This window comes from Quercus suber, unplaced genomic scaffold (assembly GCF_002906115.3).
Source record: "Quercus suber isolate HL8 unplaced genomic scaffold, Cork oak 2.0 scaffold_29, whole genome shotgun sequence".
NCBI classification, from domain to species: domain Eukaryota; kingdom Viridiplantae; phylum Streptophyta; class Magnoliopsida; order Fagales; family Fagaceae; genus Quercus; species Quercus suber.
This window is the reverse complement of record NW_027069494.1, coordinates 1,048,977-1,065,883: the sequence shown is the minus strand read 5'-3', so window position 1 is coordinate 1,065,883 and position 16,907 is coordinate 1,048,977. Positions and strand designations below refer to the sequence as shown.

Sequence of the window (16,907 nt, the reverse complement as noted above, 5' to 3'; positions counted from 1 at the left end):
AAATTTGCTTACCAATAGGTTGCCCGTGAGTTATGTCTCCGCTGCAGTTATCCCTATTGTTTCCATTCTTCAACGACACCATTCTAGTATAGATATTTGTGAGTGCTTGTTGTACGTCACGTAATACTCGCTAACCTATTTGTCGTTGTTGTGGTGGTGGTTACCGTCTCGCCGGTTAGTAATCAAACCAGGATAAGTCAAGACTCTGATACCAACTGATGTCGCGGAAGCCTGAAGAGAAGCACACACGATGCTCTCTTGATGAAACAGAAACTAAACTGTTAGTTTCTGGTAGTAAACCTCGAATCCACGAGGGGTTTTCCTGAATCCACGAGGGGATAAAACTAGAATCCACCAGAAGAGAAAATAAACAAAATGTCTGTGTTTATTGATAATAGTCTATGAAAAACATTTACAGACTTAAGAGCCTATTTAAGGGCTCCTTAAAACTTGACTGACAAGAAAATATAATCTAAAATAACTCTTAATTGATACCCAACCATAACAGGAACCAAAATTGACCTAAAGAGCATTAAATGCACCTAAAAATAAGGAAATAAATAACCTAAACCTAAAATAACGTTTTTTTACATAAAAATACTAAAAAATAATAAATTACAATAATTAAATAGTAAATTGTGTCCTACATCACCAAGGGTTTCCATCAACAGGTAGGTGTGGACTACACTGAAACATTTAGTCCAGTGGTGAAACTTGCTACAGTGAGACTGGTGCTATCCATTGCAGTCAGTTGCAAGTGGCCCCTAAGACAATTAGATGTCTCTAATGCCTTTCTTCATGGGTTTCTAAAGGAGGAGGTGTATATGGCACAGCCTCCAGGCTATGTGGATCAGCAACATCCTAATCACATCTGCAAATTACATAAATCCCTATATGGTTTGAAACAGGCTCCCTGTGCCTGGTTTGATAGATTCACTTCTCAGCTGCTGCATCTTGGCTTTGAAGCTTCCATGGCAGATTCTTCCTTGTTTGTATTTGCCTCTCATCAGATTATAATCTATCTTTTGGTGTATGTTGATGATATTATCATCACAGGCAACTCTTCATCACAAGTCTCTCATCTTGTCACTGCACTTAGTAAAGCCTTTGAACTTAAGGATCTGGGGGCTCTCTCATATTTCTTAGGCATTCAAATTGTGCCTTCCAAAGTTGGTCTTACTCTGTGTCAATCCAAATATGCTTCTTATCAAATTCATCTCGGGCCGTGATAATTTTGCAGATATCTTCACAAAACCTTTGCCTGGTCCTCACTTTCTGGTTCTCCGTGGCAAACTCTTGGCTGATACTGCCTCGTGTTTGAGGGGGAATGTTAAGAATAAGTGCACAACCATTGAACCAACAAATGGTTTTCGTCAAGAGATGCCCAACGGCTAGGTCCAGTCAAATACCCAACGGCTAGTTTTCAACACTACAACAAACGGTGGCATTTTTATCTCATGATATAGTGTTAATGTATTTAAATAAGACGCTGCGTTTAGAACTTAGAATGTTAGTTCAAACGCTGCATTTTCATCTCTGGGGAATGAGCTTCACTTACACCGTGTAGTCTGTGTATCCTTGAGATCAGTTGGGCAGTTAAGGTAGGTAAAGATTAGTTAGTTAGTTCCTAATCTTCCTCCGTAAAATACGGATCCATCCCTAGATTTTAGGGATTAGCTTAGTCTGTTACTAGATCAGGTAAGCTATATATATATACTGTACTTGACATGAAGAGCATAAGGAGAATTCATTTTTTACAGAAATTTTCTCTTCGTCTTTCTCTCTAATCTCTGTCTAAAGTTTTCTCTTCTTTGCTCTCTGTTTTTCATTACCTTCATAGTGTGAACACCATTGAAGAATCTCTTAAACCTCTGTTAGATTCTTTTCAGGCTGCATACCTTTGCCTTGGCTGTGTGCCCATGGGAGCTGCCTCAGCCTTGCCTGCTATGAGAGACCACACCGGGTTCATTCAAGGTACTAACAATAGATTTTCAAATTGGCTCAATATCTTAGCCTCGACTATAAGACCATAAACTTGCTATCGGTTTCATCAAAAAACTATAAGAAAGGATGCTTAACGTATATTCGTATCCAGTCTCTCAAGATTGTGGGCCTTTGACGGAGAAAGGCCTTAGGATAGGTACTAGCTACTATTCATTATTATTATTATTGTTATTATTATTATTATTGTTTTAGAGAGAGAGACGTTGGAGGTAGGAAGCCATTAGTGCTTATGAGAGAGAGATGAAGATTCAGGAAAAGAGATATGATGATGAGAGATTTTTATTTATTATTGTTAAACCCACCTCATATATATATATATATATATATGCATTTAATAAAATTATACTAATAGTCATTCTATGAACAATATATATACTTTGCTTTGTTTATAAGATGATAATAGTGATTTAGAAAGTCAATATATGATACTAAAATTTGTTGGGTCATTTACGTGGGAGATCATAATTCATAAACAATGAAAGTCAGATTCAAACAGACTTTCCAAAACTCACTCCCATGGTATTAATTCCAGCAGTTTTAAGCTCAAACAAGCTGCTTCCTGTTTTGACTTTAGAGAACTTTCAAAGGCCCTCAATGTTGCATCTTCCTCTTCATCTTCATCTTCATCTGATGCCATAAATATCGCTTCCAACCAAGAAGGGACTGCTATTGCTTCTGCTTCTGCTTATGATTATAGCAAGCTCTTGGAGGCACTGCATGGCATTCAAGAGGTGTTCAAATCTAAAGAAGAAGAATATTGTAGAGAAAATGTACAGAGATGCGAAGGCCGAACCAGAGTAACCGGAAAGAACAGAAAAGCAAGAATTGAAAGAAGGTCACAAAGACAAAGATTGTTATTCGAAAAATGCCAGTAGGGTATAATATATATAGATCCTACAAGGTCTAGGATCAGGTAGATTTTTATTTATTATTGTTAAACCCACCTCATATATATATATATATATATATGCATTTAATAAAATTATACTAATAGTCATTCTATGAACAATATATATACTTTGCTTTGTTTATAAGATGATAATAGTGATTTAGAAAGTCAATATATGATACTAAAATTTGTTGGGTCATTTACGTGGGAGATCATAATTCATAAACAATGAAAGTCAGATTCAAACAGACTTTCCAAAACTCACTCCCATGGTATTAATTCCAGCAGTTTTAAGCTCAAACAAGCTGCTTCCTGTTTTGACTTTAGAGAACTTTCAAAGGCCCTCAATGTTGCATCTTCCTCTTCATCTTCATCTTCATCTGATGCCATAAATATCGCTTCCAACCAAGAAGGGACTGCTATTGCTTCTGCTTCTGCTTATGATTATAGCAAGCTCTTGGAGGCACTGCATGGCATTCAAGAGGTGTTCAAATCTAAAGAAGAAGAATATTGTAGAGAAAATGTACAGAGATGCGAAGGCCGAACCAGAGTAACCGGAAAGAACAGAAAAGCAAGAATTGAAAGAAGGTCACAAAGACAAAGATTGTTATTCGAAAAATGCCAGTAGGGTATAATATATATAGATCCTACAAGGTCTAGGATCAGGTGTAGATGGGCTTTACACTAAATTGGTGCCCTACTTACACACACACAATCCTTATATACACTCTCACAGTCTTTCTCACCCATTTGTCTCTTTAATTTCTCTGCTCCTACTTGCCTGCACTATTTGATTCATGTATTTACATAATCTTTTTTTTTTTTTTTTTTTTATTCATTGGTTTGGTTATGCTAATTTCATTGTTTCCTATTTGATTGTTTTAGATTTTGTTTTTCTATTAGTATTGATTTTATGGGGTTAATGAACTATATCAGTATTTCATGTATTTGCTTGTATAAATTGTTGTGCTCTGGTTAGTTTTTAAGTAAAGCCTTATATCCCAAAGTGGAAAAAGAAGACAACATTAAGTTGAATCTTCATTTTGGGTATCTAATTAATACCACAAGTTGAATCTTTTTTTCCACTATGGCATATACTTTGTGGCTTGGTTATAGTATTAGTATGATCAGCATAAATGAATTTATAGCTGCTGATTTTAGTCCAAAAAAAATCGTACTCTGCAGGCTAATAACTGCACTTTTGAAATTAATGACATGATAGTGATCATTTTCCTTTTAATTGCGAAGTAGAATTGTGTGGTAGTTTGTAAATGATTACTCTGCTGCCAAATTAAGGCTTCAATGTTGTTGTTGTTGCTGTTGTTGAAGTATAATTTATATGTCAAGAGCTATATGGTGTTTATCATTTGATTTTCTTTTTCTGAGCTTTGGATAGGATTTGATATGGGTTTGTTCCTATTAACCTCTTGTAATTCTGTAGTAGATTTTCTGAACTTCCCTATGGAAGTTGCTTGCCTTTGTTTCCCTCTCTCTCTTGGTAAAATATAATATGACTTTTTAGAGTAGAGCTGCAATTTCTCCCTTTCTTTGACTATGAAGTTGTGTCCCTCCAAATGATAAACATACTGAGACTTTAGGCTCCTTAGAGTTTCTGTTGATTCTCCACCCATATGCATCGCACCTGTAATCTAGAAAAGAGGAGCCATTTTTATTGTAGCTTATTGTATCAATTGTTATAACAAGTTTGCATTTTATTGCAGAAGTGTATCATCATCCTTACATTCCCTTTTCCCACTTTTCTTTTATGGGGCCAGATGAATTGCTATTGGTAACTCCACTTATGGTTGTTGAAGGTTTCCAATGACCAGGTCTATTTGAGTTGTCTTTTGGCAATGAAATTCTTGGACTCTCACTGGGACAAATGCCAACAATTCTTAAAGTAGTTTCTTGAAGTTATTGATTTTCTTGTTTTGCAATTTAAGGCAATGTTATTTATGTCACTTCTTAAAATTCCATGTCTTGAATTCTAACTTTCTATTTTGGCCCTTTGCTCTGCATAATTTTGTCTCTACTTTTTAGTATTACTTTGAATATGTATTCTGTGATAATGGTGGAGACTTGCTCTGTTGTGATACATGCCCCTGTAGTCTTGTACCATGATATGTGCACTGCTACTATGATCACTCAGTTTTGCAGATTCAAATACTCTTAACTTCAACCCCCTTCGGGGTGAACACACGTATTGTCTAGCAATGTTCCTTTGGAAAAATGGCATACCAGATAGGATAAAAATCTGCTAGCCGTTAAGTTCATTATGTCATGTAAAGAGTAATCCAATTGATTGGCATAGAGAAATTTTAACACACTTATGCATTTAGGGATGAAAGATCTATATTGGTAGCATGATGGAGATTGTCTTAAAATGAAAATCTCCATCAGGATAACAAAATGGAAATAAAGTTTTCAGAAATTAAATTATACAACCAATGGATGTATAGATCTAATCCAAGCAAAATATTAAGGATTTCTTTTAAGCAATAGTCAATTTTGCCACTATCATCATTAATTCATTATTGTCACTCACTCTCAAAGAATGCTAATGCTCAAAACCCACATTCTGGATTTCAGTCACAAAAGAAAAAACTCGAGGTATTTTGGACCCATTCTCCCCAATATTGAGAAATACTTTTCTTTTCTTTTTCGAGATTGAACCGCACACCCTTGACGTGCTGTAAATAAATAACAAAATATTGATAAGGGCTTTTTTAATCCCTAGGAAGAATCATCACTTAACAAAAAATACGCTCCAAGCAATTGAACAATAATATGTGCCATTCTAATTGGTGTAAGCAGCAATTGTGAGGATACAGAAATTTACTTAAAGATAGGAGTAGATCCTTATTGAAAAAAAGATGAGAGAGAGTAGTTTTAAATGGTTCAATCATGTCCATTCAGACGCCCTTTTTTTCCATTCTAACCAGCCTCCTTTGTAGAGCAAAAACCGAACACAAGGTGAGAATTCCAATTCGCTCCATCACAAAGGATCCACAACTTGGTAACAACACTAGTTGAGATGCCAATGGCCCAAAGAAGGGCCACTAACCCATCACCCATTACTATCTTCAATTATCCCCATGTGTCTAATAATGGGCTGAGCTGAATTAAGTTGGGCTCTTACTAGCTAGGACTCTTTTTTTCTTGATAATTAGCTTAGACTGATTTTTTTTTTTTTTTAAGCAATTAGCTAAGACTACAAATCCTATGTGCTTAAGTACAAGTGGCTTAAATGCGTAATTGTAGTCCTACCGATGAGAACTGTAAACTTCCCGCAAACTTTACCCCATTGGGTCTAAACTTTAGCCAAGCATATTCAAAACCTCTTTATTAAAAAATTATTAAATGTAACGGTTAAATTGGTACATGGAAAGGAATATGCTAGGACCATAAATTTTACTATAACTTGTCAACGTAGCAAGTTATGAATGGTGGAATAAAAGTGAAGGGTCCATATGGGTTTACAACTGCACCGCTCACAACTCGTCATATGAATAAATTACAACAAAGTTGTAGTAAAAGTTGTATTCTTAGCATTATTTATATAGAAGACACAACGCATCATTTATATTTAAGCATTTATTCAATAATAGTAGTTAATTAATTTCATAATTAGTGAAACTCAAAAACTGAAATCTTCAAAAACAAAAATCTAAAATTAACAACTCTAACAAAATTGGTAAACTTGTTATCTCACTATCTATTTTTACAAAATCCATGCCCAATCTCAAACCTCACCCCTATCAAACATACACAAAAAAAGAAAGAAAAATACAAAAAAAACAAAAAACAAAAAACCTTGAAATCTATGAACATTTCCTAACCTTACTATAACTTTTACTATCTACATAAATGATAGTAATTCCTTTTACTGTTATTTTTACTATTATTTTTCAACAAGCACCCAAATCTCTTACACCACTGCCACAGCCCACCTTGCCTCTTCACGTGCGTCACATGCGGTGACTTTCCTTTCCTCACCACTTGCTGATGTCGCAGTGGCACCCTATAGTTTCTGATCAACGACCACTTAATCCCATCGAAAAACGGGTGTCGTTTAATCTCAGTGGCGCCTTTAGTAATTGGCACACCCAAGCCTTCTTCTAGGATCCTTCACCAAGAGTCTCTCTATCAAATGGCTCACCTCTTCCATCCCTTCCACGTTTTCTCTCTCCGCCACGTGGAAGAACATTACTTCCCTATTCAACGAAGCTATGTTACGCAAAGTGCTCTCTTTGTGACCGTAACCGGAGACCAACTCGGGTGCCAAGTACTCGTGCATTCCAACACACGACTTCGAAAACGCTGTCGTTGGCTCGGCGACAAACCCGGACTCGTCGAAAGTGGGTGCCACGTGGGCTCTGAAGCACAAGTCAAAGTCAGAAAGCATGACGTGGCCATCTTCGCGTAACAAAACGTTTTCCAGTTTTAGATCATGGTAAACGATTCCGAGCGCGTGTAGATATTCCAAAGCGATTAGGATTTCGGTGGCGAAGAACTTGACTGACTGGAGCGGTAGCCGGTAATGGGGTTGTTTACGTAGGAAAGAATGGAGGTCACCTTTGGGACAATAATTGATGAGGAAACAACTTTAATTTGATGAGTTCAAATTTAAACTGGTCCTGAACTGAGTTGTCAAGATCAATGATTAGTAGTGGAGTGATTTAAGATAAGTGGTTAAGCAATTTTAGGGACCACTCATCTTATAATAGGTTTATACTTGCGTGTATTTAAATACTCATATAACATTCAAATTAAGGTAGAATAGGAGAAAACTGTACTCCTTAACAACCTATCTAATTTATTCCTCAACAAATAATCTAGAAAATGCAATGCAACTTCACGTAGGAATTCGATTTAGGAACCGAAAAACCTTAGCCATAGTTGGCCTTTCTCTTCGTATCTCACTGGTACACATTCCTGCAATTTCAAAATACTCTTTCACATGGGCCTCTATTAGGCCACCCTCCCTTGAAATACTAGCATCCACCATTTGTATATGCTTATTTTGAGCCAGCATTTTCCTAGCCCATTTAACTATCCCAACCTCCTCCTCACCCAAAAGGGTAGGCAAATTGGGGCACTTTCCAATAGCAATCTCGAACATCAAGATCCCAAAACTGTAAACATTAGCCTCAAGTATAGCTGCAATGAGGCCTGCCTTGTACTCAAGAGGGCATGTAACAGTAACCCATTGTCTCCACAAATTGTGTGGAAACATAAGAAGTAGAGGTGTCAATCCCCCTTACTAGACCGAAATCAGTAATATGGACCTAAAAATTGGAGTTCAACAACACATTGCGGGACTTCATATCCTAATGAGCAATAATGGGCTTGTCCAAACTATGCAAAAAAGAGAGAACATTAACCACACCCTTAACAATCAGAATTCAGGTCCCCCAAAATAATGTGGCCACGTCCTGTTCCAATTTTATAACGGAAATTGTAGTATAGTTAAGGTTGTCATTCCACTAAGAAAACGAAAACAAGAACACATCAAAATAATAAATAGAAAAAATATGATTGAAACTAGGACAAAGAAAGTTTAGTAAAATTTCAATAATTAAAATCACTAGGGAGTTAGGGTTTGTCCACCAACACTATTAAGCATCCACTACCAATTCAATTTAGCACACAATCGGGTAAGTAAGCACATAAACTATCTGACTGGAAGATTTTGAAATAAGTTTTATTAATAAAACTATCTTTGGTTGATTATATTTATCAATTATTCCAATAATTTAGTCTAGAAAATAATAACTTTGCTAGAAAAACTCAAGAACATTGCATACCCTAGAGGCTATACTATGACAAAAGTAATATCTAACAAGATTATTAGGTTTTACTAGAGAGATTATAAAACCTTATTCTAACAATTAGAAGATTCAAGAATAGACTTATAAAAGAGTTAGAAAATAAATATCAATCTAACAAAACAATTACGAAAAGAGAACAATTGATTTCAATAATCAAAATGTGAAAAATATATTTGGATTGAATAGTGGACAACTTACAACCTTGAAGATTCACCTCCAACCCTAGCTTAGGTTCTTAACCTTCTATAGAAAATAAAAACTCTCAAAAATTGATGAAAAATAAGTTTTTTCAACAGCCAAAAAACATTGTTGCCCTTGTATCCCTTTAATTTTTATAACATTCAAAACCCTAAAACAAATGATCCCCACAAAGGAAAATAAAAAATGTCAATTCACGTTCTTCTCAAAAAAAAAAAGTCAATTCATGTTTTTCAACAGGGGGTCAATTTCTAGGTCTGTTTTGGCCCTTAAAACGGTATATTCTGAAGTTTTGGTAAACTATAAAGTCTTAGATCTTCAAGTCCTCTTTTCATGGCTGCAAGAATCAAGTCAAGCTGACATCAGAGTAAAAATATATGGCCAAAATACCAAAACTAGTCATAATATTTCCATGCTATGATTTTTTCTATCTTTGGCTTAAACAAATTTCTCTCTTTCTTTTTATGTTTCCACACATTTTTCACTCATTAAATTCTTCAAAAAGACACTTCTCAATTGATCTTCACCCTTGAATTCTCTTGGCTTCATGTCTACATGCTTAATTCATTAGTTTTGACCTCCTACAAAAGAAAAATACACATAATAGATGTGATAATGCTGACCAAAACTAAGTTAATATAACACTTTTAAGCTATTATTAGTCTCTTTTATAAATTTTATGTACATATTCACTTGTAAAATACGCAGTACATAAATACTCACAAGCTAGCTATATATTACCTTGTAACATAGTAAACTCTCACATGTCCTATATGTGAGTCTCTTTTATTTTTAATTTCACATGTTTTGCTTGTAAAAAATTCTTTGTCATAAATATTCACATAATATGTTATATGTAAATAAATACTCATATATAATTTTTTTCTCTAAAACTTTAATGTTGGAATTAAAATTAAAATGGGGTACTATCCTTTGGATAGGTGGAATGGGGTGCCTAACACCTTCCCCACTCATAATCAAATTTTCGAGTTCAAGATCTTTGGTTTGAGACTTTGGTTTACCTTAATTAATTAATTACCCTTGAATTCGTTTTTAGTTAATTAGGTAACTAAAAAAGAATTAGACAAATAGGTGACCAATCACACCTAATACAAAACCAATGGTTAGTAGCGACTCCTAAAAATAAAATAAGAAAAAGAGACTTACAAACACACCTCACCTAAGAAACACATGCACACAAAGAGCCACGTCGCCAAAGACCCAATATGTGACAAACCTAAAGCCTTTTTTGGGGTGTCCACACTGTCGCCTTAGGGCCATAATATAATATAATCTCGCGGAGCATGTCTAGGAAAGCGGTCGAGTGTGAATGAATTGACATGAGTTTATTATTTAAAACACACCATTCATTTTATAGCTCATAGCTCATGCAATTATGAAGAATTTGTTTTTCGATAGAATCATGAGTAAATTATATGGTATGGGATCAAGTGTCGCTTTGAGTTTTGAACTCATGAGGGATCAAAGAAACTTGATTGGGTGTGATCAAATAATATTGGGCATAGGCGAGATATTATGAGTGATGTGCTATGTTAGTTTAGATGGTGACTTAATTTAGTACTCCTACCCTACACCTTCTCGTCAAGTTGCACACTCTGTTTTCTATATAAAGAGAGGATTGGACAAAAGATTAAAAGGAGCCAATTTTGACTATAGTACCCAATGTGGACAAGTGAGAGATGTTATTAATTGGACTGGATTTGACTAAACCTATAACCTATGGCCCATGTATTGTCCACATGGGTTATTGAATATGTGGGCTTAATTTGATGAGTTCAAATTTAAAATGTTCCTAAGATAAGTTGTCAAGATTAGTGGTCTGTTGTGGAGTGATTTAAGCTAAGTAGTTGAACGTTTTTAAGGACCACTCATCTTATAGTAGTTTTATCCCTATTTGTATTTAAATACTCCTATAACAGTCAGATTACGGTAGATTAGGAGAAACAACATATGTATAGTTTTTGTAAGTGCTCTCTCAAATAGATTGTCTCTCTCTAGGGATACCGTCTACAATGCCCTAGGATTTAGAGTATGGAATATATGGAGAGACCCTAGTAGCCTCTTTGGTGACTTGAAGTTATTCCAAAATGTGAAGAGATAGTAAGAAAGAATTTGTAAAGCAAGCAAAGAGTGAGATTCGGCAAGTTTATGATTCGTTCTACTAAGATATGTGCACATACAATCTATTTAATTTATTCTTCAACAAACAGTCTAGAACATTTAATTTATTCTTCAAAAAAAAAAAAAACAATCTAGAAAATGCAATACAAATTCACGAAGGAATTTAGCAATTGAAAAACCTTAGCCATAGTTGGCCTTTCTCTTCGTACCTCACTAGCACACATTTTTGCAATTTCAAAATACTCTTTCACATGGGCCTCTATTAGGCCATCCTCCCTCAAAGTACTAGCATCCACCATTTGCATATGCTTATCTTGGGCCAGCATTTTCCTAGCCCATTCAACTATCCCAACCTCTTCCCCTTTCAAAAGTATAGGCAAATTGGGACGCTTTTCAGTGGCAATCTCGAACATTTAGATCCCAAAACTGTAAACATCAGCCTCGAGTGTAGCTGTAGTGAGGCCTTCCTTGTACTCAGGTGGCATGTAACAGTAACCCATTGTATCCGCAGATTGTGTGGACACATAAGAAGTGGAGTTGTCAATCCCCCTTGCTAGACCGAAATCAGTAATATGGGCCTGAAAATCGGAGTCCAAGAACACAGTGCGGGACTTAATATTCTGATGAGCAATGGGCTTGTCCAAACTATGCAAAAAAGAGAGGCCATTAGCCACACCCTTGACAATCTGAATCCGGGTTCCCCAAGATAACGTTACCGTGGACGCATCCGGCTTCTGCTTCAAGTGCAACCACTGGTCCAAATTGCCCTTCTGAAAAAACTCGTATATGAGGAGCCTATCGGAGCCTTTCATGCAATAGCCCAAAATCTTAACGATATTTGGGTGGTGGAGCATACCCAGTGTCACCATCTCCGCCCAAAACTCCCTGAAGCCTTTGAAAGCGTCTGGGTTGAGTTTCTTGACGGCCACGGTGACGTATTTGGAGAGCCGGGCCTTGTAGACGGTTCCGAAGCTGCCACCGCCGATGATAAACTCTGGGGAGAAGTCTTTGGTAGCCACCCTCAGATCAGTCATGGAGAATTCGAGGTTGGGGTCGAAGGAAGCGCTCCGTTCGACAACGTTGATGGAGAATAGGTCGGTTGTTGTTGTTGTTGTGGGCACGGGTTTTGGGGCTTGTGGGGTTTTCTTGGGTTTTTGACACCGGAACACCCAGACTACTGCTTGGAGAACGCGATCCATACGGAACAGAAGAATAAGATATTCAACATAAAAGAGAGAGACAAATAAGCTATTGTTGAGAGTTGAAGACTATATTCATTGTTCAGAAACGCGTTCGTTTGGAATTGGGGGGAAAATGTGTTTGCAGTTTCATGGAAGTTGGGTCTTCCACTCAACAAGTCTTCCGGACAGAGACTTTCGTGGATAATCAATTAATGGTTGTTTAAAAGAATTCTATTTTCTTTTTTTTTTTTGGGTTAAGAAGCGCATACTATTAAAAACTAAGGAATAATAAATCAATTACAAACATGGCCAGCTTTGTCTAATGCTAGCAGATCAACCACCACAAGTGGTGGGTTATACAAAAAAAGATATTCATTATAGAGGGCAGCCCCCATCTTTGTTAGTCTATCAGCTCAGCAGTTGGCTTCTCTAGAAACATGAGTTATTAAGTACTTAATTAGCAGCATGATATATAAATTTTTTTTTAAACAGACCTTTTAATATCTCATTTATAATTGATAATATATAGTTATTCCATTCAATCTTCTTGTGACAAAATCAATTAAAAATATGATTTTATCCATTTTAATTTTGAAAGTTTTTTTATATAGAATAAAACGAGAGAAAATATTGTGAGAAATTTTGTAAGTGATACATATATTTGGGGGAAAAAAAAAAAACCCCTAGTTGTTTTATATAATCAATAATTGTTGTATTACATGTTTGAGTTTTATTATGATAACTTTGATTATTATGTTTATGTTGCAACTCACTTGGGCCGCAGTTCTTCAGGTGAAGTAGTTTGACGTGCACTTATACATGAGGATGACTTTTTTGATGAGTAGAACCCGATAAGGATTTAACTGGAGATGTAACTTGATTGTGATTTTAGGAGGTTTTGTACTGCATGTAGCACACTCATACAAGACGATGACCTACCTATTGTGAATTTGGGGACTTGGTGGGTAGCCCATGGCTTGGTGGGAATTATCATGTATGTTGGCTGTACAGGAAAAAAATTAAAGAGATGTTCATTTTTTTTTTTTTATCACATTACATAATTGTTTATTTAGCAGTACGAAAAGCAAAGATCCAAAATTCAGAAAGCACACTGAATTGTTTTTTTTTTTTTCTTTTTTTCTTATGGTATTCTTTTTCTTATTCAAATTGAATAGCCACAAGCAAATACACAGGTCCAAACAGAAACAAGCCTAGAAAACCAAGAAACCACAACCTTATTAAAACAAACATTGACATTTTTAACTGTAGTTACCACCAGGAGCAATCCCATACCCAAACCCATATGATCCTGGGGGATTAGTCCCTTCCATCACAATAAAATAATATATTTACTAAAATAAAATAATATATAATATATCTATTATAAAAAACAACAATCATAATCACTACAAGCGCTACCACCACCACCGCCACCGACACCACCACTGCTGCCACCGTCACCATCGTCACATGATAGCAAATAATTGTCTAGTGTAACAAGTAATTTTTTTAACCCCAAATTATACTTTTTTTTTTTTTTTTAACTAAACCAATTTCTCAATTGTCATGATAGCAAATAATCATCTAATGTAACAATAATATTTTGTTTTAACCCCATATTATATATATACAATTTTCTTTTCTTTTACTAAAAAATTTCCCAATCGTCATGATAGCAAAAAATCGTTTAGTGTAACAATATTTTTTTTTAACCCCAAATTATATATAGATAAATTTTTTTTTTACTAAAGTCCGGAAGCAATCTTGGAACAATGCGAACTATGAAATGAAGGAACCTTATTAGAAGACGTATAAAATGGAACACATATTATAGCTGGAACAATGTAGTCCATAGATTACTCACATACATAACTCAAACTAAATTACAATAAAACTCATACATTCGCACAAGTTCCTATGACTCATGCTTCTCAACATATATAAATAAATAAAAAGTTCCTACAACTCGCCTTGCAATTGCTATAAATGTTCAATGAGGTCCAACTGGAGTTGAGAATGAATTTCTCGGTCTCTAATGCATCCATAACTTTGAATGTATGCCATAAATCCATCACTTTGTTTATGTGAAACTTGTATAGGAGGATTATCCATTCCATCAATTTGTTCATAATTCAAGTCTACCACTTCATTATCATCTTGCTCATCTTCAACAATCATGTTATGGAGAATTATACATGCTTTCATGATCTTTTGGAGTGTTTCAAGATGGAAAAATCATGCAGGTCCACAAACAATTGTGAAACGTGCTTGAAGCACTCCAAATGCATGCTCAACATCCTTCATATACGCCTCTTGAGCTGCTGCAAATAATTTTTGCTTTTCTCCTTGTGGAGCTAGGATTGCTTTCACAAATGTTGCCCACTTTGGATATATGCCATCAGTAAGGAAATATCCATTGTGTGGCCATAACCATTGATTGAGTAATGTACTGCAGGAGCACATCCTTCAGCAAGATCAAAAAATATATGCGACTGCTCTAATATATTAATATCATTATTTGACCCCAGATAACCCAAAAAAGTTAAAAAAATGTAATACAACATTTTAAACCTAGTTGAAAAAGTATCGACATGGATTACACTCTTAACACACATGCCAAATTTTATGCCAATCGGATGTTATTCACTATATAATCCATAAACATATTTTTTACACATAATTTTATACTATAAAAACTTGCAATTGAATAATTAAGTGATTACATAAATATTGATCTTTGATCTTCTAGAAATTTTACAAGCATAGAGGATATAAGAAGAAAATATTATCCAATTGTGGATTTATCAAAATTCATATCCAATAAAAAATATTGAGTGAAGTTGTAGTCTTAGGGTACAACCAAGTTTGTAGCCAAACTTTGTTCATACTTATTTACATACCAAATTTTAAGTATTAAGTTTGAGCAAGGGACAAAGCTAGGTTTTCGCTTTTAGGGCCACAACATGAAACAAGAAACTTTCATGAACAAGAGATATATTAAGATTCAAAAACTGAATCAATATATGAAAATCTACATTGGCATTCTATTAATAAAATGTAAATAAAAGAAAAAGCATAAAATAATTGTTTCTACTTTCCAAATACATTTTAAGTTTTAACTCAATAAATTATTGAAATATAACTCAATGTTATTAATTTTGAATCTAAAAAATTATCTATGATTGATTCTATAATAAATTTGGCTACAATTCCTTTTCAGTATTTTTTTTTTAAGAAAAAAAATCATAGAGAACATTAAAAAAAATTCATCTTTTATATTGTAGTAAAAAATAGTTTTGACAATATTCATAACTGAAAATGTCAAATATTGTAGTTGATTTTTTCATCATCTACAAATCAAGGATAGAGTATCTTTATACTATCATTATATATCCATCATTCTTCTAACTAAAAACTAATCAGTATTGTGAAGAAAAAAATTAAGGAAATAAATAAATATATATATATATAAAGGTAGGTATTAGATTAGGATAAAATAAGGGAGTTTCAGTTAGTTCAATTGTTAAAGTCTCTGATAGTTGAATAAAAAATTTAGGGTTCAATCCCCACCTACACTAGAAACCAATTGATATCTTAGTTTGATGATAATAAGTCATTAAAAGCAGACAGGGACGGACCTAGGATTTTAAGCTGAGGGAGGTAGACATAAGCGAAAAATAAAAAAAATTCAAATATGCATTCATATAGTATTAATAAACTATCAACCAAGACGAATACCCAAATATCATTGTTTCTTAATATATTAAGATGCAATCATCTATCAACAAAAACAAAAGACACGAAACACTATTGTTTCTTAATACAATCATCTATGAAAAGGGAACTCATCGCTCTTTCAAATCTTCAAAATCATCTATGATTGAATCCAAACTAAATGTCGAAACTGTATCATTTTCAATGTATAATATCAAAGAGTCCTCCAAAAAATCTTTTTCCATTTTGTTTTGAATGTTAGTTTTGACAACTTTCATAGTTGAAAATTTAGTGTTTCTCACTTCTTTTCAATTTATAAATTTATCTAATTTAGCATTATGAGTTAACAATAGGCGCAAGTGAATCACTTTTATTTTCTTAAATTTGTGTGACAATTTTCTATATTATATGATTTGCTTTTGTCTTTTGCCTTTGGTATTTGCCTTTGTTTATCTCTTTGTCTTTGTCTTGTCTCCATATTTTTGACACTCACCCAATTCCACTACTGACACTATGAATTTTTTTTGCTTTTTGCACTAGCAAGAAAAAACTTTTCCTAACTTTACCATTTTTTTTTTTGTCACTTTTCTCTATTATTGCCCAACTACCAATCAACAAAGAACAAATAGTAAAACACTACACTAATTTTATATTCTCTAATCTCTACAAACTCTCTCTCTCTCTCTCTCTCTCTCTCTCTCTCTCTCTCTCTCTCTTTAAGTGAGAAAAATTTACCATTTTGTCCTTACAAAATACATAAACAAAAAGTAACACATTTATTATTAAAAAAAAAATTGTATGAACACTTTAATTTTTTATATATATATATATATATATATAATAAGCAAATGCTAAAAGGATATTAAAAAAAAAAAAAAAACCAAACAAACAAACAAAAAGAACCAACGTGTACTGTGCAAAATTTTATCCAAAAAAAAAAAAAAAAAA

At 34.2% G+C, this 16,907-nt stretch overlaps 1 protein-coding gene, 1 long non-coding RNA gene and 1 pseudogene across 3 annotated transcripts; 1 reads left to right on the top strand and 2 right to left on the bottom strand.

Moving 5' to 3' along the window:
- The first annotated feature begins 2,959 nt into the window (after window positions 1–2,959).
- LOC111994057 (uncharacterized) lies at window positions 2,960–4,988 on the top strand. 2 transcript variants are annotated; one of them, XR_010627716.1, is made up of 2 exons: window positions 2,960–3,464; window positions 4,615–4,988. It is a non-coding gene; the product is annotated as an uncharacterized LOC111994057 (long non-coding RNA). The 2 variants fall into 2 exon arrangements; XR_010627717.1 differs by having other exon boundaries at window positions 2,960–3,481.
- A 1,663-nt stretch (window positions 4,989–6,651) lies between these two features.
- Window positions 6,652–8,129, bottom strand: LOC112030646 (serine/threonine-protein kinase WAG2-like; annotated as a pseudogene).
- Window positions 8,130–11,114: 2,985 nt separating this feature from the next.
- LOC111994071 (leucine-rich repeat receptor protein kinase EMS1) lies at window positions 11,115–12,456 on the bottom strand. Its single transcript, XM_024029976.2, is given in 1 exon segment — window positions 11,115–12,456. A coding segment is annotated over 1 exon segment (1,068 nt). The 5' UTR covers window positions 12,264–12,456; the 3' UTR covers window positions 11,115–11,195.
- Window positions 12,457–16,907: the final 4,451 nt, after the last annotated feature.